General features: G+C 45.1%; 1 protein-coding gene across 2 annotated transcripts in view; it reads right to left on the minus strand.

Annotated features, from left to right (window-relative positions):
• Positions 1-24,776, minus strand: part of Dnah8 (dynein axonemal heavy chain 8) — a 234,034-nt gene that overhangs the window by 56,250 nt on the left and 153,008 nt on the right. For both annotated transcript variants that reach the window (XM_036167928.1, XM_036167929.1), the window contains 9 exons: positions 22,900-23,005; positions 20,194-20,446; positions 19,125-19,315; positions 15,839-15,960; positions 12,681-12,799; positions 10,649-10,851; positions 7,399-7,472; positions 5,193-5,345; positions 4,302-4,457 (listed from right to left, as the gene is read on the minus strand). In XM_036167928.1, the coding sequence (XP_036023821.1) occupies positions 4,302-4,457; positions 5,193-5,345; positions 7,399-7,472; positions 10,649-10,851; positions 12,681-12,799; positions 15,839-15,960; positions 19,125-19,315; positions 20,194-20,446; positions 22,900-23,005 (1,377 nt within the window). The remainder of the gene's footprint in view (positions 1-4,301; positions 4,458-5,192; positions 5,346-7,398; positions 7,473-10,648; positions 10,852-12,680; positions 12,800-15,838; positions 15,961-19,124; positions 19,316-20,193; positions 20,447-22,899; positions 23,006-24,776) is intronic.

Genomic DNA, 24,776 nt, shown 5'->3' on the forward strand with positions numbered 1-24,776 from the left:
GGTGCCTGAACTGGCCTACTCTGGTGATCGGGTGGCTGAATACCCTAACTGTCATCATAGAACCCTCATCCAGTGACTGATGGAAACAGGTGCAGAGATTCATGGCTGGTCCCAGGCGGAGATCCAGGAGCCCAATTGATGAGAGAGAGGAAGGATTCTATGAGCAAGAGATATCGAGACCATAACTGCAAAAAGTAGAGACAACTAGCCAATGTTAAATGTTAATGGTCAGGAAAAAAGCTGAACATGGAGATTAGACTCAGAGGTTTTGTTTTAAAAAAAAAAAAAGGAAAAAGAAAGAAGACAATATAGATATGATATAGATCATTGACTCTATTCTGAGAAAAAAGATAAATAATAGGATAAATGGGTTGTAGTGGGTAGCCATCCCAGCATTGGCCTGGAAGTTCCAACCCCCACTGAGGCTTTGGTAATGGTCACGCCCACAAGGCGGGGCAGAGGAGGAAGCGGAAGACGAAGGATCGGGAAGAACTCACTCTCTTGGTTCCTGGACTCTGGACGCTGGAGGTAGACCGAGCAGAGTTCTCGAGAGAACAACGCCGGATTGTGCTATACCCTTGCCAGACCCTGTAACCTACCCCCTCATTTGTAAGTACCCCACAAAATAAACCTCCCTTTTAACTACGTGGAGTGGCCTTAATAATTTCACCAATATCTGGCGCCCAACGTGGGGCACGAACCCACGACCCTGAGATTAAGAGTCTCATGCTCTACCGACTGAGCTAGCCGGGTTTTTTTTTTTTTTTTTTTTTTTATTTATTTATTTATTTATTTATTATGTTTACAGTGTTCTGCTTGCATGTATTCCTGCACATCAGAAGAGGGCACCAGATCTCATTACAGATGGTTGTGAGCCACCATGTGGTTGCTGGGACTTGAACTCAGGACCTCTGGAAGAGCAGTCAGTGCTCTTAACCTCTGAGCCATCTCTCCAGCCCTGACAATACTGAGAAACGTTAGGTGACTGTCCAGGCTGCTAGCTGTCTCTGTCTACTCTTGCAAGACTCCCGAAAGTTGCTTGCGTCCTTCTCCCATTTCTCAGGTATTATTATATTCCTTCTCAGGTCTTTGATGAGGTTGGAGATTAGCAGTTATAGTTACAACTTAGTATATATACATATATAATATCTTAGATAGGATATATTATGTATTAGACTCAGGTTCTTTAGGATAGGACACCTTTTGGAATGATCTTTGTAACACGCCACCTACCCATGCCCTAGACTTCCCTGGATTTTACTATGTGTTTTTTGCTTGATATTGTTTGTACTTATCGTAATTCCAACTTATCTAGGTCATTATCCCTCATTACTCCTGGACAATATTTGATAACCATCTCTTTGTATATAGTCTTGTATTAGGTTAGAACTTTCTTATTTAGACAAAAGGGGGAGATGTAGTGGGTAGCCATCCCAGCATTGGCCTGGAAGTTCCAACCCCCACTGAGGCTTTGGTAATGGTCACGCCCACAAGGCGGGGCAGAGGAGGAAGCGGAAGACGAAGGATCGGGAAGAACTCACTCTCTTGGTTCCTGGACTCTGGACGCTGGAGGTAGACCGAGCAGAGTTCTCCAGAGAACAACGCCGGATTGTGCTATACCCTTGCCAGACCCTGTAACCTACCCCCTCATTTGTAAGTACCCCACAAAATAAACCTCCCTTTTAACTACGTGGAGTGGCCTTAATAATTTCACCAATAATGGGTAGATCACTGAATCTACTCTAAAAAGAAAAGGGGGAAGATATAAAAATGACAAAAGGTAGATTATTGAATCTACTATGAAAAGAAAAAAGAGAGAATATGGATATGATAAGATTAAAAGGGAGATAATTGAATCTACTTTTAAAAAGGAACTACTTGTTTTACATAGTATACATAATGAAATTTTTTTGTCTGAATTTATCAAATGTTACTGGACTGGACATTGTTAATGTATTTAAAGGAGTTTTTTGTCTGAATCTGTCAAATGTTAATGGACTAGACATCATTAATGTAATTCTTGACTGTATATATTGTATATACTTATTGGATATAGTTTTTCCTGTATTAGTTATAAGCTTTTTTTAAAATTTTAGACAAAAAAGTGGAAATGTGGTGGTATTGTGTTCCCCTAAATATTGTGCACCCTAATAAACTTATTTGGGGTCAGAGAACAGAACAGCCACTAGATACAGAGGCTATAAAATGGTGGTACACATGCCTTTAATCCTAGCATTCCAGAGGCAGAAATCCATCTGGATCTCTGAGTTCAAGGCCACACTGAAAACAGCTAGGCGTGGTGACTCATGCCTTTAATCCCAGGAAGTGATGGCAGAAAGTAGAAAGGTATATAAGGCGTGAAAAACCAGGAACTAGAGCTGGTTAAGCTTTTAGGCTTTTGAGCAGCACAGTTCAGCTCAGAGGCATCCTGTCTGAGGAAACAGGATCAGCTGAGGAACTGGTGAGATGAGGTAGCTGTGGCTTGTTCTGCTTCTCTGGTCTTCCAGCGTTCACCCCAATAACTGGACTCAGGTTTGATTTTATTAATAAGAACTTTTAAGATTCCTGCTACATCAGTGGAAACACATGAACTGTGGACCAATAGCTGACGAGCCCACATGGTACTGGACTAGGCCCTCTGGATAAGCAAGACAGTTGTTTAGCTTGAAGTTAACGGGGGCACCCAGACAATGGGATCAGAATCTGTCCCTAGTGCATGAGCTGGCTTTTTGGAGCCTAGTGCCTATGGTGAGACACTTTGTGCAGCCTTGGTGCAGGGAGGAGGGGCTTCAACCTGCCTCAATTGAATGTACCAGGCTCTGCTGACTCCCCATGGGAGACCTTGCCTTGGAGGTGGGTTGGGTGGAAAGGCTCAGGGACAGGAGGAGGGAGGATAGGGGAATTTGGTTGGTATGTAAAATGAATAGAAAATCTCTTAATAAAAAAAATCTATCTATGGAAAAAAAGAAATAAAAAAATCCTATAAGTAGGTTTCTTAGTTATTATAAAATAATTAAATTACAACATAAGCAATTAATAATTGAAATAAGTAATTAGTAATAATTAACAGAAGTAATTAGTGTGTGAAAGCCATCAGCACAGCCTGACAGGGTGGGGACTGTAGTTACCCCTCCCCCACATCAACTACTAAGAATTACAGCCAAGACACCCCAGATCTACCATGGATGATACAGTGATACAGGCACTCTAAGACTCAATTGCCTTCTTTTTGTATTTTCGTGTGTGTGTGTGTGTGTGTGTGTGTGTGTGTGTGTGTGTGTGTGTGTACATGAAAGCCAGGAGACAACCCTTGAGGGTTGATACTTAACCCTTTAACAGGCCTGGAACTCACCAAGTAGTCTAGGCTGGCTAGCTGGTGAATGTCGAGGATCTGTTTGCCTCTGCCTCCCCAGCACTGAGATTACCATGCCCAGCTCTTTAGACACAGGTTCTGGGGATTGAACTCAGGTCCCTCTGCTGCAGGGCAAGCACTGGGCTGACTGAGCCATCTCCCCAGGGCAATCGCCTCCTTTTGGACGTGGTGGCAACCCTACCTTGAAAAGCAGTGGTTGTTACTATCTGAGAGAGTGTGGATCAAATTCTTGGCCAACCCAGGCACTTCCAAGACCAAGTTTGGCTCTTAATAATCTGCTTGTTCATTATGCAAATATTTACTGTGCTCAGTGTTATGGTGTGAGTAGGAAACACCCTCCACAGGCTCATGTGTTGAAGGCCGAGTGTCCAGTTGGCAGTGCCATTTCGGGAGGAGGTGGAAAACTTGGGGTAGGGTTGCAGGAAGTCGGTCCCTGAGGGTTTAGAATTTGAGGGGTATCTGCTCTGTGGCAGTATTCTGTCTCCTGGCCACCACAGGGTGATCAACCTCTGCCACATGCTCTTGACACGAATGTGTCTTCCTTGTCTTGATGTCGAGTGACAGAGCCATCTGACTTAACCATCTGCAGCTGTGAGCCAAAGTACCTCCCCCTTAAACTGCTTCCCTTGGGCATGTCTCAGAGTAAGGAAAAAATGACTAAGGCACTGTGACTATGCCCTCACAATGCTGTGACCTCAGGAGAGTGAGTCGGCAGGATCAAAGGCCAGACCTCTGTACCCAAGAAGCTGGCAGTTGCACAGTGGGGGTGCAGGCAGAATCTGTGACAAACACATACTAAGCCAGATGGGGTGAAATGCCAGGAAGGAAGGAAGGGCTGAGAGGCTGATGCCATCCTTCCAGGAACTTCTCCCATGGTGGCCACACCAACTCATTAGCGCCCCCTAGTGAACACTGCTCTCTAGGTTACCTGCACAGTGGAGTGCAGAAACGCCACTGTGTAGAGCATGGGTTTCCACATGGGTAAGTTACTGATGTCCAGAAGGTCTTGGTTGATCCCAGCAAATGTCCTTTTCAGGCCTGCCCGAACACCTTGGGGTGGCTCATTTGTGAACTTGAGAGAAGTCTGTTGGGAGAAGAAGTTGTGTTACTGTTACAAAGTACTATAAAGAATGCAACTGAAATCATGGCATGGGGCTGGAGAGACAGCTCCGTGGTTAAGAACGCCGGCTGCTCTTGCAGAGGACCCAGGTTCAGTTCCCAGCACCCATAAAGCCACTTCCAATTGTCTCTATAACCCCAATCCCGAGGGATCTAGTGCCCTCTTCTGGTCTCCACAGGCGCTGCATGCATGTGGTACACAGACATAAATACAGTCATAAATACAACCATACACATAAAATGAATCAATTAATTAATAAAAGAGAAATCATGGTATGTTAGGTAAGAACAACAACATGCATAGAGTATGTGGGCTGGAATTCAGAGTAAAAAGCCAATTACATTTGATTGGTGAACAAATGAATATGGCCTTAGAATTCTTTTGTGGAAGTACTATGTAAGCCTGATGACTCTGGTCAAGATTAATACACCCTGTTGTGTTCCCTCATTTAAAAGTTTTATGACATTTATTTATTCTTTGGGTGGCCCAGCAGATGCCACAGTGCACACATGGAGGTCAGAGGACAACTTGAGGAACCTGTTCTTTCCTTCCTCCACATGGTGCTGAAGATCAAACTCAGGCTGTCGAGCTTGGTGGCAAGCACCTTTATCTAAGGAACCCTCTTGCCCTTCCCACCCACCCTTCAGTGCCATCAATCATGAATCATGCTGTGGACTTGGTTAACTCTCAGTCACAAACCTGGAGTAATGTAATTGGAAATCGGTCGTGGGGCTCAGTGGTTATCCATACTCGGAAAGAGTCCTCCATGGATTCTGTGATCATCAATGTCTCTAGTAATTCTTCCATGAATTCTAGACCAAGGTGACAATTTTGCAATAATACCCAACCACCCTGTATCCAAAAACAAGACAAAAGAGTGCATATTTATTTTTTATATCTTGTGATTATTTTAGCAAAACAAAATGCACCATATCAAAAATATGTTTGCTTATGGCATGATTGTTTTATTTTGAGCCTATATTTTCTAATTTTAAAAATGCTGCATGTTAATACTGTCATCTGATCCTGGCCCAGTTTGGTGACTTGAAGTCAAGTGGCTAACAAGAGATTAGAAAAGAAAACTTGAGTGTGTGCGCCATCTAATGGTGAGGTTGGTAACTTGCACAGCCTTGCCTGATGTATGTCAGAATCCACGCAGCCTCAAACCCCGAAGACAGCTTCACAGTCATCCATAAAAGAACTTGTCACCTTCTGAAAGTCAGAGGTAATGTATGTGGTGGCCATTTGTTAGCCAAGCTCTAAATCGTCACTTTTCCCAGGGACTCCTGAGAACATGATTTATTAAGCTCTACCTAAATGGTTAAATAAAGCAGTTTTTAACAGTCAGACAGTCAGAAACTATCGCTCCCCTTATGGAAACAAGACTAGCCACTCATTTGCTGGGTCAGTGCCTGGCTCTACCATTCAGGCTGGCCTTGAACTCATCGTGTAGCCTCGGCTAGTCTCGAACTCTCAAGTCTCTTTCTTCTGACCTCCAAGTACTGAAATTACAGGTATGCTTTACCGTGCCCAGTACATCAACATTTTAATATTTAGCTGTAACTACTACAGCAGACTAGATAACTGCATCTATAAATGCAGTAGTGCATGATAATGTATTTAAATTGTGCCTTCAATTGGGAGGAAAAATCTGAGTTGGACTGGCTTACATAGCAAAGAGGATGGATGCACTGGGCTCATAGTGAGTTCTCTAGGAGAAGATGGAACTCAGCATCATGGACCCAATACTTCCTGGTCCTTCTCGGTATTCAGCAACATCAGATGTGTTTGAAATTTGAGGTTTCTCAAGGTCATATTATGGCCACACTTGTATTTGTTATTTTTTTCTTTCTGATAATGCCATTATCGATACATTGTGAGAAACAGATATGGAAGTTATAAAAACTATCACCCCAAAGAAGTTCAAAGTAAATTTAATATTTAAATTAAAAGTTTTCCTATTCACAAAAATGATGACTTTTGCCCAAAGTAGAACAGACAAATTACCCAAAAAGGTGGAAGACTTGACTCAAGTAGAAATAATTGCACATCATTGCCTTGATATATAAATTAAATATAATTTATTATTGAATTTAATTAGGTGATAAAGATTAAGGCTTAGGGCACTTGAGAATTAATGACCAGCTTGAAATTTTGATGAGCTAAGTAGAGCTTTGGACCATTAACCCTCACTGGTCATTAATTCCTAGGGGAAAGCCATGACTAAGTCACCACAGACATGATGAGACCAAACACTTAAAAACAAACCAAGATTTTTGTCTTACTTTTATAAATTATGCCCTTTCTTATTATAGCTGAGATGGCTATCTACAAAGCATTTCTAGAAAGTTAACGATCTGTGTATTTATTAGGCACAGCGCCAACCACTTCTCAACATTCCACTTCAATAAAAATCATCATCAATATTTAAACAGAAAGTCCTCAACTATGTCTTATTTGCCTGCAATGATCCATTAATGAAAAATGAAAACCCGCCTTTAACTGAAAATTGAAATGTAACCGTCCTGATTTGTCCCTTTATTAATAGTGATTTGCGAAACTCCAAAATGGCTGGAGTTATAACCTTAGGAACCAGATGTTGTGCCTTCCAGATTGTAAATAGATAGATGGATGGATGGATGGGGTAAAAGGTGAATGTGGACCATAGAAAACGGCAGACTTGAAAAGGTCATAGAAAACAGTTCTTTCTGTAGAGCTGAAGGAGGAAACTGCCTTGAGATGTAAGGTTCACAGATGACCAAAGGTCTGACTATGTCTCAACAAGAATGGGAAAAGATCATCAGAGGAAGGAAGCCTCCAATCACCATGGCTTTCCAAGGTAGACCAGGTGGAAGGAGGAACTAGAGCACTTAGGTTAAAATGGTGGCGGCTCCTGCTTGCATACCTGTTGCATGGACATCTGAATCAGCTTTCGAGCATGCACTTCTTGTCCTTGACCCATTGAGATTGTTCTACATTCTGCAACACAAGAAGCTCACAATGACAAGATGTCAGTGTTCCCACGGTCTCCCTCCCTCCTTTCCTCTCAGAAGGACCTGGCTTTCCATGGTGCTGACCAGAAAATGTGCTGCACAAAGAAATGAAGACACCCAAACCAGAGGGAAGGTGGGATAGCACGGCCAAAGACACAGGTTGGACTCCAAAAGAGTGTATATGCATGTATGCATGTGTTTATGTGCGCATATGTGAGTGCATGCTCGTGTGTGTGTGTGTGTGTGTGTGTGTGTGTGTGTGTGTGTGTGTGTGTCTAATTTGGGGTCTTTCATTTTGCTCTATTGATTTGTTTACTTGCTTTTAGCCAGCTGCATACTGATTAAATTATTGCCATTTGATAAAGCTTTAAAAATTTAGGACTGTTCATTTCCAATTACTGGTTTTTTTTTCTTTTCGAGGTTTTTGTGGCTATTCTTGTCCAGCTATGCTTCTGATGATCTAATATCTTCCTGGAATCCAATTAGGAGAACATGATGTTTGAATTTCAATTAGACTTACATTCAGTTTATAGACTAATCTATAAAATATTGACACCTTTACAATATTGAATTCTTATGCTGAGCATCAGTTTTAACTCTATCTATTTGAATTAACTTTCTATGTCACTGGGAAAGTTTTATATTTTTCCTTAAATGGGTATTTTTAAAAATGACCCGTTTCATCTTTATTGCTAAGTTAATGGAATTTTTTACATTTTATTTTTACAAGAAAGCACAATTGATTTTTTTTAAATATTTATGTTGTGAGTAGTCACCTTCCTGAACTGTTCTATTAAGTAGGATAATTTTCAGTTGATTCATTTGTGGTTTTAAGCTGGACGACTACATTGTCTGAGAGTAATGGCGGCATTTGGGTCCTCCTCTTCAGTAGCTACATCTGTTATTTACAATTCTCACGATATGTTAGCTACATCTTCCGCAAGGACGTTTAATCACCGTGGCAGTGGGCAGACATCTTTGTCTCGAGTCTGACTTTAATGGCTATGTCTCAGTTGTTCACCAGCGAGTCTGGTGCTGATGTCTGTGGCACATTTATCACTTCATAGGGTATTCTGCTCCTAACTTTGCAAAGTCAAATATGGATGTCGAACTTTTTTTTAAAAAATGCTTTTACTATCTTTAGTGTGTGTGTGTGTGTGTGTGTGTGTGTGTGTGTGTGTGTGGATGGGTGGATGTGTGTATATGTGTGTGTGTGTGTGTGTGTCCGTCTGGCTGACTGTGTGTGTGTGTGTGTGTGTGTGTGTGTGTGTGTCCGTCTGGCTGACTCTGTATGTGTGTGTATGTGTGTGTGTGTATGCATGTGTATGCCTTGGCCTAAGTGTGGTGGTCAGAGGACAACCTGCTAGAGTTGGTTGTCACCTTCCACCTTTATATGAGTTCTGGGGATTGAACTCAGATCATTAGTCTTGGCAGCAGACACCTTTATCAGCTAAGCCCTCTCACTGACCATGAAATGCTTTCTAACCTTTATAAAGAAAAGGAAAACTCTAAGTACCGCTATAGTGACTTTATATAGCAATGCCAACAACACCCAGGTTCCCTGAGTGTGTGGAGAGAATGAACGGTTCCATTCATAGGATAGTGCAAGCCTGCTACTGTGTCCCCATCCTTGAGCTCCACTGATTCCATCACTGCTGCCATACTTAGGTGCTACAACTCTTTGTCCTGACTCCCCTCCCTGGGATAATATTCCTTCTGTCTCCTACTGGTAATGAAGAAATATATCTAATATCAAGAATAAGCCCTTTATAGGGGTCAGGGCTGGAGAGATGGCTCAGAGGCTAACTTGCTAACTTACTACTTTTAGAGAGGAACCAAGTTCAGTCCTCAGCTCCCACATCAGGCAGTTCACAATTGCCTGTAAGTCCAGCTCCAGGGAATTCAACACCTTCTTCCAGCCTCTGTGGGTACCCACATTCACACACACATATCTACACACAGACACACATGAACATATAATCAAAAATAAAATACGATCTTAAGGAACACAGTGATTTCTCCAGAATCTGTGCAGCTATGAACCTATGATCCATCATTTATTCCTACAGAATGTGGCTACAGCTGTCGTACATCCTGTTCAGTTATGTTCACATCTGTCTTTTCCAGCTATGTTCTGTTTATCCCCAAACCTCTGAGTAACTCATTACTGACTTATTAATGAACGAAAGCGTGAACAAATGAATCCCTGGTCATCAGACATTACAGTAATGGTTCCAGTTTTTCAGTTGGTGACAAAATATGCTTTGGTGTCATTTTATATAAACATGGCAGCAGCAGGTGATTGCTCCTCATCACTCTTGCTACCTGCTGGGCAACAGTACGGCCATCTGCTGATAAAACAATCTGTGACAGATATAGCTTCATCCCTGGCTGCTCAAAGACACCTGTGTCTCAGGTACAAATGAATAAAAAGAAGAGGGGAAAGCTCAATTTTTAAGTATAGCTTTGTTTCGTACACAATTTCCTTTTTCTCATTCTTTCTTTTTAGACAGGGTCACAGTATGTAACTGGCTGGCCTGAGATTCACTGAGGTGATATTTTATTTGTATGTTAATAAATAAAGTTTGCCTGGAGATCAGAGGAAATAGCAAGTCATTTTAAGTAAACACAAAAGTCAGGCAGTGGTCGCACATGCCTTTAATCCAATCACTTGGCAGGCAGGGTCTCTGTGTGTTCAAGGACACACTAAGGAACAGAGCCAAGTGTGGTGACACATGCCTTTAACCCCTGTACCAACTATAGTGACAAGGAAGTGAGGTAGCTGAGCTAAGAGCCAATGAGAGGGCAGAACAACAGCAAGACAATAAAGGCATAGGTAGACAGGAAGTAGCACTTTGGAAGCTGCGGCATGGTGAGGTAAGGTTAGCTGATGGCTATTCCTATTTCCCTGATTTTTAAGGCTTTCACCCCTGTATTTGGCTCCATGTTTTTTATTTAATAAGACCACTTAGAAATTCGTCTATAACTCACTCTGTAGAACAGAGAAGCCTTGAACTCACAAAGATCTGCCTGCCTCTGCCTCCTGAGTGCCAGGTTAAAGGTGTATACCACCAAGCCTGGCCATAGATACTTCTCTAAGAATCACCTGTGAACGGTGAGATTCAGAGCAAACACAGGTGTGTTGTTAAATTTCAGTCATACCCAGCTTCAATTTTTTGGCCAGTGCATCAATCTGGATGGTGGGGTCAGAGCCCATGGACAGGAAACAAATCAGAGGCGTGTGTGTATCACTCTCTTCCCACGTCTTCTCCAGATTCAGGATAACTGGTTCTGTGTATTTCTCCTCGAGAGAATCGGCGATGTATTTCCTTGCTTGGAAAACGGTGCGGTCTGGGCACCACGATCTTGAAATGAATAAAAAAAAAATTTTTAAAATAATGAAAAATAAAAAAATAAAAAGGAGGTAAGTTCAACATGTCTCTATCTAATTCTGAAGGTGCAAAGGTCACACATTTAATTAACAAAGGGATAGCAAGCGAATCCTCCCTTCCACTGGGCTGTGTAAGAGGGGCGGCAAGCTTTGCCATCCCTGGATGAGCACAGATTGAATTGTGTGAGGTTTTGGTGCCAGGCACTGGCAGGGAGCAGGGTATAGTCAGTAACAACAGAGTGTCCTCTTGCCAGCCTCAGTCCGTGGTGAAGGCTGACCTGCCCTGGACTTTGAAGCTCTGCTGTCTTCAGAGGGGATGGAGGTGCCAAAGAGGCCACAAGTAAGCTCTCCGCAAGCATCTGTGTTCGAGCGTGTGTGCGTCACACACCCTGACAGACTCGACACACAGAGACACACCAAATAAATAAATGCCAGACAGCTGACCATTTAGATTTGAGGCACGCTGTCTCTCACACGGATTCTCACTGATGAGTTAATGGCACAGCTCGCATGCCATGGGTCCAGTTTTAAAGCAATGGGTACAAGACAAACGTGCTTATTTGAATGAAAACAAGTAACCCTTTCATACGCTGCTGAGCAGGAAGTCACCACTGTGGCCACTCTGATCACTCCCATGGGTGACAACAGCCAGCAAAGAGCATTTCCAAGGGCAAGCTCTGGTGTGCTACATTAGGAAACAAAAGCCGTCCCTAAATAATCCAACTCTGTGTGTGTGTGTGTGTGTGTGTGTGTGTGTGTGTGTGTGTGTGTTCATGTGTGGAGCATCAAAGACAATCATGGTGTCTTTTCTAAGGTATCATCTACCTTGCTTTTGTTTTGAGGCATGGTCTCTCACGGGCTCATTAAATAGGGTTGGCTGACTGGCCAGCAAGCCCTGGGGTCCATCTTGGCTTTGCCACCCCAGATTACAAGTATATATTCCAACATCTGGCTTTTATATAAAAAATGGTATTTTATTGATGATGATGATTGGCAGGTGTGGGTATGTGATGGGGTGACAGGCATGTTTCACAATACACGAGAGATACCAAGGAAATGTGAAATTCAACAGGACAACTTAACGTCAATGTAAAGCCTTTGATTCTAACAGCCCACAGAGTAGAGTGTCACATTTCAGTAGTGCGGTGTTCTTACTTTCCCTCAAGTGAAACTGAGTTTTAGCTGTGGAGCCAATTCCTTGTAAGGGCTGTCTTTAAATTTTATTTTTTTGTGTATGTGTGTGTGTGTATATGTTTGTGTGTATGTAGGTGTGTTTGTGTGTGTACTTGTGTGCGCGTGCGTGCGTGCATGCGTGTGTGTGTGTGTGTGTGTGTGTGTGTGTGTGTGTGTGTGTGCTTGTGCACAAGCCACAGCAAGAGTGTGGAGATCGGAGGATAACTCGCTGGAGTAGATTCTCTCCTTCCACAGTGTGGGTCCAGGGAATCAAACTCAGCTGGTCAGGCTTGGCAGCAAGCCCTGCTACCCACTGGGCCATCTCACCAGCCCAAGTTCCATCATTTTATTTTTTCACAGAGGTAAATTCAATAATGAATGATTCACCCAATATCAAATGGATAATGGAGATATCAAAACAGTTTCTTTCCTGTGTTCACTGAAAAGCACGACCATTAATGCATTGTTGAAATAGGCCTCTGGCCTGCCCTCACTCATTGTCCAGGAACTGCGGGGCTGCTCCCCCACACAACACACAGAACAGTGGGGACGTGATGATGTTGACTGCTGAGGTCAGACCTGGGACAAGGGCAGTGAGTGAAGCTTTCAGGTCTTGATGGCTCTGCTCACCTGATGAGCAGAAGCTTGCGGCAGGTATCCAGGGAATCGTTATATCCATCAGGGATGATCTCCTCCTCTGGGGCATCTTTGTCGAACCAGCTCTTCCACCCCTTCTCATTCCGAGATATCTACGAGTAAAAGCCAATAAGCAAGCCACAAGACTGCATGAGATCGCAATGTGCCAGACCTTCCAAAGGACCCCAGAGAGCCACTCCTGCTGGCTCTTTGCTTACAAAGCACAACCCACTGCTGTTTACAATGACCTGAATAACAGATACAGTGTAACTATGGCTTTCAGTTTTGTTAATTGCCTTCCTGGGTTGTTCACTACGGTTAGAACAATGTATCAGCGACGCAATGGTTAGCAAGGATGACAACAGACCAAGGCTACTCAATCATGACACTTAGTGACACTGGGGATGGACGTTTTTATAAAGCGCAGGGCTGTCCTGGGCACACTGGCAGATAGACACCTGTGTCCCTATGGTTAACATATTCAAACCATGGGACCCCAGAAATTTGAATTTCACCCAGGAACCTCATGCTAGGAGAAGGGAGGGCTGAGGTCCCGGAAGCAGCCAGAGGAATGAATGTGCCTCACCGAGAATGATTGACGACTTGTTAGGCCTCCTTGTAGCAGAGACTGGAGCTGACACAGTGGTGGAGTCAGTGACGGGCAGGATGACACTGTGAGCTAGCCTGCTTACACTGTGAGCTAGCCTGCTTACTCAGGCACACCTTTTGATGTCTACAGTTTAAACCTGAGCCCTATATCACACCCCTAAAGACAGATTGGAAGCAGGGAGTCACCAGACCTCTTTGTGCCTCTTCCCAATGTGGCTACATTGAATCTCATTTTTCTGCTTTTCACTATTAATTCAGCTCTTTAATTGGCTTATTGGGACAGGCAGTTGAGCCTGTGAGCACAGGCTCTAACCCTAATTGATTTGGTAACAGTAAGCGTACCTTGGAAGCATCTCCGGCCTCTACCCACTAGATGCCAGTAGCATCCCTGCCTTTGAGCTGGAATAATCAAAAATGTCTCCAGACATTACCACATACCCTGCTGGGGGTGGCACAAAATTACCCTCCACTGAGAACCACGGATGTGGACCAATTCCCCTAAATGCTGATCTCTATTTAAAAATAGCAAGAGAAGCCAAAAATCCGAACTTTTATTTTACTAGAGAGACCTTAAAGCTGAGAGCGTGAGAAGTCTCTCCAAGTGGGTCTCAAGTATCTGCTCATTGGGACGCATGCAGCGGACCTAGGAGGCTCAGAAGCATTAAAAGGTGCCCCTGCTGCCCAAGAGCCATTGAGTCTAATTATAAACCCTGCACTGCTGAGCCTGTCCCATAATCCTCAGCAACGGCCAGGCTGGGGTCCTCGGAAGATGGTTTGTCAGCACTTTTGAGAAACCTATGGTGAGCATTAAAAGCAGATGGCAGAAGTTCACATCTCAGATCCTAGGACTGAACTTTTTCTTAGATATTCTCTCTCTCTTCTTCTTCTCTCCCCTCTCCCCTCTCCTCTCTCCTCTCTCCCCTCTCCCCTCTCCTCTCTCCCCTTTTCCCCTCTCCTCCTCTCCTCTCCTCTCCTCTCCTCTCCTCTCCTCTCCTCTCCTCTCCTCTCCTCTCCTCTCCTCTCCTCTCCTCTCCTCTTCTCTCTCTCTCTCTCTCTCTCTCTCTCTCTCTCTCTCTCTCTCTCCTGCAATTCAATTGCTTCAGCCTTGTCCCTGGGGCGGTATGAGATAAGGGAGGGGTTCTGAAGTGTATCTAAACAGCCCCCTGAAGACTGCAGTGGCTGTTGCTCTTCCACCTTATTCACAGGGGTAGATCTATCCAGTTTACTCCGGGCACTCTGTATTTGCCCTCTGAGGCTGCCAGGCCCGCCAGGCATCTGCCTGGGTTTCCGAACTCTGGTTTTCCTGCTTTAACCACTGAGCCGTTTACTCCAGGTCACTTTATGTTTGCACCAATAAGCTAATTTGATATTTCGTAAAAGCACACCGTCCTCTTGATTTGACTTGACTTCATAGCAAGCAGAAGTTAAACATAAAAGCATTGACACAGTGGAAGGGTCCACTCAGCCAATCCTTGTACATCTGGGTGTAACTCAAGCAGGAATAGAGAAAGAACCCTTGAGGGCTGGGGTAAGGGGAGAGTCTGGAAGGGATGGGCTGGGGGCAGCCGAGCTGGTAAAGCACCTGCCAAGCTATCCATGAGGACCCGAGTTAATCCCCAGCACCCATGTAAAAGGCTGCCCGTGGTGGCATGTGCTTATAATGCCAACACCTGGGAAGCAGAGACAGTAGACCCCTGGGACTCTATCCCAGACAACCTACCCTACAAGGTTAACCTCTGGCTCCTACACGCTTGTGCCCACATGTGCATGCATAGTTGAGCACATGCACACAAACCCTTTGTCCACCATGCAGAAGGAAGGTTTGAGTCAGGCGGTGGTGGCGCACGCCTTTAATCCCAGCACTCGGGAGGCAGAGCCAGGCGGATCTTTGTGAGTTCGAGGCCAGCCTGGTCTACAGAGCAAGATCCAGGAAAGGCTCCACAGAGAAACCCTGTCTCAAAAAAAAAAAGAAGAAGAAGGAAGGTTTGTTCCCAATGCCTGTGAAAAGCTCCCTTTGACGTCCATCCATCCACACCCCACCTCCCTGGCCCAGGAGGCCACAGTCTTGGCTTTCATTCCGTGGGTCTCAGCCTGTGAGTCAAGACCCCTTTAGAGATTGAATCCCTTTCACAAGGATCACCTAAGACCATCAGAAAACAGATATTTACATTATGATTCATAACAGTATATGAAGTATATTATGAAGTAGCAATGAAAATAATTTTATGGTTTGGGGACACCACGACGTGAGGAATTGTATTAAAGGGTAACAGTGTTAGAAAAGTTGAGAACCACTGATTTAATCTTTGTTTTGCTTTCAAGACAGGGTTTCACTATGTCAGTCAGGATGGCCTGAACACCTGGTTCCCCTGCCTCGGTCTCCCGAGAACTGGGATTGTACGTAGGTCCCACCACACCCATCTAAATCCATACTTTATTTGCTGTTCCTCTGGGGGTAGAAACTGTCACTAGGAGGCCCTGGTTAAACAACCTACTGTGTTTTGATCTGCAGACCTGTTTTTATTCAGCTCCTCTTCCTTTACCTGGTTCATAATTTCTGCAAACTGGGGGAGCTTGCTGAGCTCCACAAGGTTCAGCCACGTCATGTCCAGGATCCAGCGAAAGGGTTTGGGGGGACACGCCTTCAGGTCCAGAGCTGCTCCGCCTGGGGAGACATGCAAGACACATCAATCACACCCAGACATGTCAATCACACCCAGACACGTCAATCACGCCAGCCTGCTATTCACTTTTAGAAGTTTATTTTCCCAGTAACAAAAGCGAAATACAAATGAACTCTTCTTGAATGGGTGTGGTAGTTTACATTTTCATTTAGCCACCTGAGATTTGTAAAAATTTTTACCAATGGATAGGATGACCTTTCTTTGTGTGACTTTTATAATTGTCTCTTAGTCCCCATCACTCTTCCAGTTCTATACTCAATAATATTTCCCACCAGGCTAAATAGATGGTTAGATAGACAGACAGACAGACAGACAGACAGAGGGAGGAAATAAAAGGGAGTGGAAGAGGGAGGAAGATCAATGTGTTCAAATAACTCATTCTTTCATTCATTCATTCATGATCTGGGCACTGGAGAGAAGAGGAAGCAAGGACAGTTTACAGATAAGCAAAGACTTAAAAGGATATGAAGAGGGTTCAGCAGTGTTATGGAGTCTGTAGGCTGCCAAAGAATGTGAGTGTACCACAGCAGGCCATGTTTAAAACCGAATCACCATGCTGGGCAGCAGTGGCGCACGCCTTTGATCCCAGCACTCGGGAGGCAGAGCCAGGAGGAACTCTGTGAGTTTGAGGCCAGCCTGGGCTACAGAGCGAGTTCCAGGACAGGTACCAAAACTACACAGAGAAACCCTGTCCAGAAAAAAAAAAAAAATCACCAAAGTGAGCATATGCAAGATGGGCATTCTTTTTGTTGTTGTTGTTGTTGCTGTTGTTGTCGGTGGCGGTTTTTCGAGACAGGGTTTCTCTGTAGCCTTGGAGGCTGTCCTGGAACTCACTTTGTAGTCCAGGCTGGCCTTGAACTCACAGAGATCTGCCTGGCTCTGCTTCCCGAGTGCTGGGATTAAAGGCGTGCGCCACCACTTTGACTAAAATGGGCATTCTTAAGCAAAATATAGGATTATCTATATAGTTTTGAAAGGTCTTGGCTGAATGTCCTTCGTGGCATTGTCTTGTAACTGAAGCTCCACTATTATTAAGTCAGATGCATGTAAAACAGTGATTCTTACACTAGCTTGGTGCGTGTGTGTGAATGGGGCACACATGTGCACACTGCTCACACAGGCCAAACAGCCCAAAGGGAAGCTGGAGCTACAGGCAGTTACAAGCTACCCAACAACCTCTCTCTCTCTCTCTCTCTCTCTCTCTCTCTCTCTCTCTCTCTCTCTCTCTCTCATACACACACACACACACACACACACACACACACACACCTGTCTGTATTCTCTCTCTCTCTCTCTCTCTCTCTCTCAGATGAGAGTAACAGAATACTGGAATCGCAGGACTCTACCATGTGGTTGCTATGAGGTTACAAAAAGCTGTGTCATCATTAGCGATTATTTTGACATTTAATTTGCATCCTCCTCATATTTTGTAAGACTTGGGTCCTATGAGCAGCTTATGAGGACACCCCCCCCAGGGTTCTATGGCAAAACAAAGATACTATCTTTCTAGGATAAACCAGAGAGGAAACACGGCTGTCCGTTGATCTATAGCGCAGGTTTGCCCCCAGTGTCCATTTTCCAAAGTTCCCTGACATCCTCAGCTGGAGAAGAAAGTCAAAGGCACCTTACAAATACCACAGAAAACAAGAAATAATTGATACCTAAGAACTGTCACTCGTGGGAAATCAAACATTGCCATGGCCATAAATATCACTAGTTCTCCCTTGAGTATTGAGTTCACAATGATTTTTTTTTTAAAAAAAAGTCCATGATATAAGAGTCTATTTGTTAACTCTATGAAAAAGTATTAAAAAAATAAGCCATACTATCCTTTAAAATATAATTCCATCACAATGTAAGCCAGTTCAAAACTAAAGCAGACTGTACAATAAACCAGCCTTGTCCAGAAAATACCCTCCTTTGCTGCTGAACTTATTGTAGTTCCGTCAATCAACCCATCGCGCAATTCCAAATTAATCTTCCTAAAGCACTGCTTCGTTCCTGCCATATCCCTGCCCATAAAACACCCAAAGGCTCCCCACTGCCGACTGAATTGGACCCGAAGTCCCCTTGCTGGCTGTGCTGGCCCTGTGCAATCTCGCTCTCCACCGTGATGAAATGGGCTCACCAATATGCCCCCACCTCAGCCCAGAGGAGCGCCCATCTTTGTCCTGCAGTAAGGCACCTCTGCTTTCCAAGGAAACCGCCCCTCATGTGTCTCTACACATCTTGGCTGCCTCTCACTCACAAACCCTCTTTCAAAGAGGTCTGCTTCTTTTGGCAAATCTCCCTGGTCTGAACCGGTGTCTTTAATGAGGGGTGAAGAGACGGCATGAGGTTTTGTCTGAATGGGAGGGCATCTCAAAGCTGCCTGCGTCTCAGGCACCGGCTGCACCCCTGGGGTCCTCTTAGTTTCATCAACGACTGGTCGACTAGTAGGATGAGAGGCTGTGGTCAGCATCCTAATCACCTAGCCTTGGTGCCTAGTGTCCAGCACAACATTCTCTTGCTCCACAGCATCCTGTTCGAGCACAGGTCTCTGCTGTGTGCCAGCCTATCCCGTATTTCCACACTACCACACTCCTTACCCAACCTTGGGACTATTCATTGAGACCCCATCAATGAGAATCTATCAATGAGCAATGCCGCCTCTGTGGTGGGTACGGCAGCAGCGCCTATCTGAATTTTGGTGGTTTGCTGTCATTAAACATTATTTGTGTGTGAGGGTATGTGGGGGGTGTATCAGCTTCCAAGACAGCCTCAGCTGTGCAGTGAGATCGTGTATAGAAAAGAGAGAAGAAAAAAGGGGAGGGAGGGGAGGAGAGAGGGAGGAAGGAAGCTCCTCACCAGCTTTTCCTCACTGTGACAACAGGTTCCCTAAGCATGGGCAACAAGGAAGAAACTAAATACAGTGATATAACTAAAAACACCGAGTTAGGACAAGCCCAAATTTTTGGTAACAACTATATTAATGGAAATTGGAAGAGGGCAGAGGAGGGTGAGAGGGAGGTTAAGGGAACAATCCTGCTTTCATCCGGGTACCACACTGTTTCCCTCCTACATCCCTGGAATGACATCGAAGTATATCAAAGAGCCAGAGTCCCCCATGCTCCAAGCCGACCCCGCCACACTCCAAGCATGTTACCTTTAATCAGAGCCTGGAACTCTTTGTGCTTAACTGTCCCTCTCTGAAGATCAATCTTTAACGTCATGAGGAGTACAAAGAGGAATTTGTGGTTTTCATACAGGCCTCTCACTGAGTATGTAAAAACTTCGTATGTCAGGTACTCAATGATATTTGTAATCCTTTTTTGAGGTAGTGGAGACTTTTCAGATCTGCAATCCATTTTTAAAATCAAAGAGATTTAAAAAACAACTTCTTAAAGATTAGAAATTATAAAACGTGTGTGTGTGTGTGTGTGTGTGTGTGTGTGTGTGTGTGTGTATGTGTGTAGGTATGTCTATGCCACCAGAGGTTGACATCTGGTGTCTGGTATCTGCCTCAATCTATCACCACATTATTATTATTATTATTATTATTATTATTATTATTATTATTTTATTTTATTTTTTTGTTTTGTTTTTCAAGACAGGGTTTCTCTGTAGCTTTGGAAGCTGTCCTGGAACTCTCTTTGTAGACCAGGCTGGCCTTGAACTCACAGAGATCCACCTACCTCTGCCTCCCAAGTGCTGGGATTTTAGGCTTGCCCCGCCGCCGCCGCCGCCGCCGCCGCCACCGCCACCACCACCACCTGGCTACTTTTTTTTAAGTGAATGTGTGCAGTTGCCCATGGAGGCCAGGAGAGGGCATCATATTACCGAAAACTAGAGTTATAGGTGTGAGTTGTGAGCACCAGATGTGGGTGCTGGGAACTAAACTCCAGTCCTTTGTAAGAACAGAATGTTCTCACTGGACTTGGAACTCACTGATAAGCTACACTGGCTAACCAGGAAGCTCCAGTGATCCAAATTCAGTTTTATTTCCAAGCATGGGTTTACAGATGTCTACTGCCATGCCCGCCAGACTTGTTGATAGCCTGAACTCAAGTCTTCATGCTTCCGTGGCAGAGACTTCATAGATGAGCCACACCCCACAAACACACACACACACACACACACACACACACACACACACACACACACACACACACCAGCCTCCAACACAAAACTTTACCATTTTGGAAACGACCAAGGGGAAGGTGGGAAGGACTTGCCTGGCCATGGACTGGTCAAATAACTTCAGGAACTGAGCCAGCGAGGTCTGGTACATGATGTTGACCATGCTCATCTCTGTGATTAGGAAATAAAGGATGCTGCCACGGGTGGCCGCAGGCCGGAACTCCTCCTGAGCTGTGTTGATCTTGATCTCTGTTTCTGCAGCCACGTGGAGCTTTTCACTCACTTCAGCTGCTGTCTGCTTGGTGATGCGCAGGACGCCAATGAGAGACTCATCGTCCACCAAGGAACCTGAGTGTCAAAGAAGCAGGCACAGAAGGGACTTACCGAAAAACAAGAGGGCTGTTTCAGACATAAGGCCACTGTCTAACCTGACTCACCCAGAGACCACAGGAAGGAACTCAACACACCAAAGGGTCCCTGGCCCAACCACACTCAGAGCCTGAATCTTTCTACATTCCTACTGAGGGCTCTTCATCCTCCTCTACCTGAAAACCAGAAACAAAAGACAATATGACAATATCTGTTTTGATTGTGTGTGTGTGTGTGTGTGTGTGTGTGTGTGTGTGTGTGAGAGAGAGAGAGAGAGAGAGAGAGAGAGAGAGAGAGAGAGAGAGAGAGAGAGAGAGATCTCATTCATTTATGTGCAGGTACATGACAACCTAAGGTATAGTCCCTCTGAGTCTGCCCCCCATCTTGTATTTTGAGACAGGGTCTCTCACTTGGCCTGAGACTTACCATGTCTGGTCAGTGAGGCTCAGAAATCTGCTTGCCTTGACCTCCTCACACTGAGGTTACATGCATGTACTACCACGTCTGGCCTTTTAAATATGGATTCTGGTGGACTTAACTCAAGTCCATCCTCTTGCTTAGCAAGGCAAGCACATTATTGGCTGAACCATCTCCCCTGCCCAATAGGTTCAAATGTTTTAAGACAACGACCATGTCTCCAGCGGTATCAGTGTCACCTGTGAGATCGACTTTCACCCCATTATCACCTTGGCAACTCTCCCCAAGGTGTCTGCCACTCATATATTCTGTGTCTGAGGGTGAAAGCTGATGCATGCACTGTCCCCAGACTGATGAGCTGACAGATGAATGGGATGTTCTCTCCCCACTTCTTGAGTGAAAGAGTCCTTCTAAAGGATAACCATCTCTACGCCTCTAACAAGAATGAACTGGGATATAGTGGAAGTGTCTTACCGAGAAAAAAAAAAAAAACATCTAATTTTCAGTTTTCCTTCACTATTGTTCTTAATGGAAATAACACATTTATCACAACATTTTCCGTTAGGATCCAGGAAGGCATCGGTGGCATGCTAAGCTCATGGGTCCCACATCTGCAAATAGCAGCAGGAAGTTCTGGGAGGTTGGCAGGTGTCTGGAAAGGCTGAATGACGTTGGCTAACATGCCATGTCTAATGTGAGAGTCCAATGTCATTAGCCTTACAGCAGGAAGGCCCTGATCCAGAACATGCTTAGCTAGACAAGGGAACTCGCCCTTGGCTCTGCTTGCTAGCCTTCAGTACGGGCAGAAGTCACTGCATCAACGGATGTCCAACTTCACCAGCAAAAGCAGAGAAATAAAGACCTGCTTTCCACTGAGTTCACCGTAGGCATGCACGTGGGTAGGTGTGTGTGTGTACAAACTCGTGTTTGGGCCATGCTAGCTCATAGCCAGAATCATAGCTCCTTTTTTAAGGTTTTATTTTGAGACAAGCTCTCATTAATATAGCCCAAGCTTGGTCTCAGATTCTCACTCCCTGTGCCCCAGCCTCCTGAGTAGCTGGGATTATAGGTACGTGCCACCACGCTTGGCCTTGAGAGCATCCTAACGGTATCATCATTCTAGGATATTGAGGTTTTGTTTTCTTCCGATCCCAGGATTAAAGTGACAAGGGGATGGACTCATAAGTCAGCTACTAATACGTGGTGGAATTTAACTGGGCCGCTGTGATTTGCCTGTAAAAGTGCCACCATGCCTGTTGAGTCTCTCTTCTTTGCATAAAATTGGGGGGGTCGGTTTGTTTGGAGTCAACATCTTGCCGGGTAGCCCCGACTGGTCTGGTGCTTTCTCTGTAGCCCTGGCTGCCCTCAGCCATCCTCCTGCCTCAGGTACTCTTCCCAAGGGCTGGGATGACAGGTCTACACAGAAAAACCTTTTCTTCTGCCATGTATTACAGAGAGGGCAGCTCCTCAAACTGGGGTGCGGTGTAATGATTCCGGCTACCCAGAGGAGGCACTACCCTTGACTTCTAAGCGGGAGCCGTCGGAGATGAGCCAGGCCCTTGGGTAGCGGCCACGTTTTCCTGGTACAAACGGCATGTGCTGTACATGACCCGTCATAGTCGCTTCATTTCAATGCTAAATGAAGGAGCTGATTGATTGATAAAAAATAACATAAAAATAAAAAAAAGATGGAACACACGAGTGTCCTTTGGGCAAGCAAATGAGGCCATCATGAGCTCCTGGGTCCCACTTAGGAGCCCTTGTTTTTCTCAGGAGAGGGTGATTGTATCGACACGATGGTGCTAGTCTCATCTGCCGACTCCAGCTGCTAACTCAGACATCAGATTCTCTGGAATGTTTCTTTAATGTCTACACGGAAACCACCCCGCCTGCTTCTGCATCGGGAAGCTGGTTATTTCCTCACATCTGTGCTCATGGGGGCCCTGAAGGGAGTGCAAGTAAACACACTCCTTCCTGGGGAGTCATGGCTTGATCTCCTCTTAATGATATGGTACCTTTCGTGGCGCTCAGTTTATACAACAGATTATCCTCCAGCTCCTTCATCTTCCGCTTATTGAAGGTGACGTCTTCCAGAAGCTTAACCCTCTCCGACTCCAGCTCCTGTTATTAAGACACAAACAGACGAACCTGGGACTCCTCGTCACTCGGGCTTACAGAAAACCAGGCTCGCCAGCATTCTAGCAGCAAGGGCAAAGGGCTACACAAAACTGTGTTTTGAGTGACAGACAAAATGATTATCATTAGTCAAACCAATTTCTATTTCTGTTTCTCTGGATAACTGAGACCATGATGCCCACATGTCATAGTGCTGGGGCTGAGAGATGGCCCAGTCAGTAAAATGCCTAATGGACAGTGAAGACACCTGCGTTCAGATCCCTAGAGACTTGACTCTTAATCCTAAACTGAGACTTGGTCTCCTGCAGAGTCAAAGTCCTCTCTCAAGCCCAGGATGTTTAACAGTGACAGACATTCTTGCAAAGTCTAAATGAAAGTGACCTTAATAATATTCATCTTTCTTCTTATCATTTTTCCACATACGTGAAGGGGCGTGCATGTGTGCGTGTGTTTGTTTTTGCATGCGCTGGGGCTCGTGCCTGTGTGTGGGTGTGCAAGCAAGGTTGATGTTTGGGATCACCCTGAACTGCTCTTCTACCATAAAGTTTCGCTGAGGCCAAGTTTCTCATTCAACCCAGAGAACACAGATATGGCAAGTTTGGCTACCCAGCAGGTGGGCAGTCATGCAGTGCTGCATTTCTGGGGATCTGAACTCTCTAAGTAGTTTAACCCCAGAGCCACCTCCCTGACCCCACATCCCAGAAATATGACATTAATAGAGTCTAAATGAAAATAATTTTAACAATATTCGTGTGTGTGTGTGTGTGTGTGTGTGTGTGTGTGTGTGTGTTGTTCTTGAGGCAGGGTCTCCTGTGGCCCAGGCTGGCCTTGAACTCACCATGGAGCTGAGGATGACCTTGAACTTTTGATTCTCCTGTTCCCACCTCCTTCGTGCTGGGGTCACAGGCCTGTTCCCCCCCCCCCTCTCTCTCTCTCTCTCACACACACACACACACACACACACACACACACACACACACACGCTGTTTACGAATTGCACTTGAGCATTTTGTGCAGGCTGAGCAAGCGCTCCACCGACTGAGCCACATCCTAGCCCTCTGTGACACTCTAATTGCAGTTTCCCTCATCTACATGCGAAATCACATTTTGCACTTGGAATTATATTTCACGGTAAATCAAAGCGCTAACTTGAGAACATTCCTTGCAAAACTGCTCCGGAAACCCCACTAACTTTAGAAGTCTTCTGAAAGCAAATAGACCATCAAAAGCTACAGGCCAGCTCTGAGTCAAACATCTGCCACGGCTTCAATCGGTCTGCTGATAGATTATCGTCATCCAGAATTTGGCATCTAACAGGCAGGAACAATTAAATTCTTGAGAGTGGAGGCCTCACCCAACAACGTCCTGACTTTCACTCACATCCCTTACTGTGCATCTGGGCAAGGCGAAACCCTGTGTAGTGAGTGTCCCAGTACCACACACGGCTACTCACTGCCGAGATGGACCTCACAGCCTGTCCTCCAGCCCTGACTAGTGTCCCCGCTGTCCTGCAGATAGACTGTGGGGTTTGCTGGGGTGCTGAGGAGTGTGGGAGACCAGTTAAAGAGCTGTTTGCACTGAGCTGCTCATCCCTGGGGACGGCAGGTGGCTGAGCTGGCCAAGTGCCTGCTACACAGGCATGAGGACTTGGGTCCTGGTTCCCCAGCACCTGTGTAAAAAGCTAGGCTCAGTGGAGCATGCCTGTAACTGCGGTGCTGGAGCATTGAACACCAGGGGTGGGGGTGGGAGTGGGGGT

Source organism: Onychomys torridus, chromosome 18, assembly GCF_903995425.1.
Source record: "Onychomys torridus chromosome 18, mOncTor1.1, whole genome shotgun sequence".
Classification (NCBI taxonomy): Eukaryota; Metazoa; Chordata; class Mammalia; order Rodentia; family Cricetidae; genus Onychomys; species Onychomys torridus.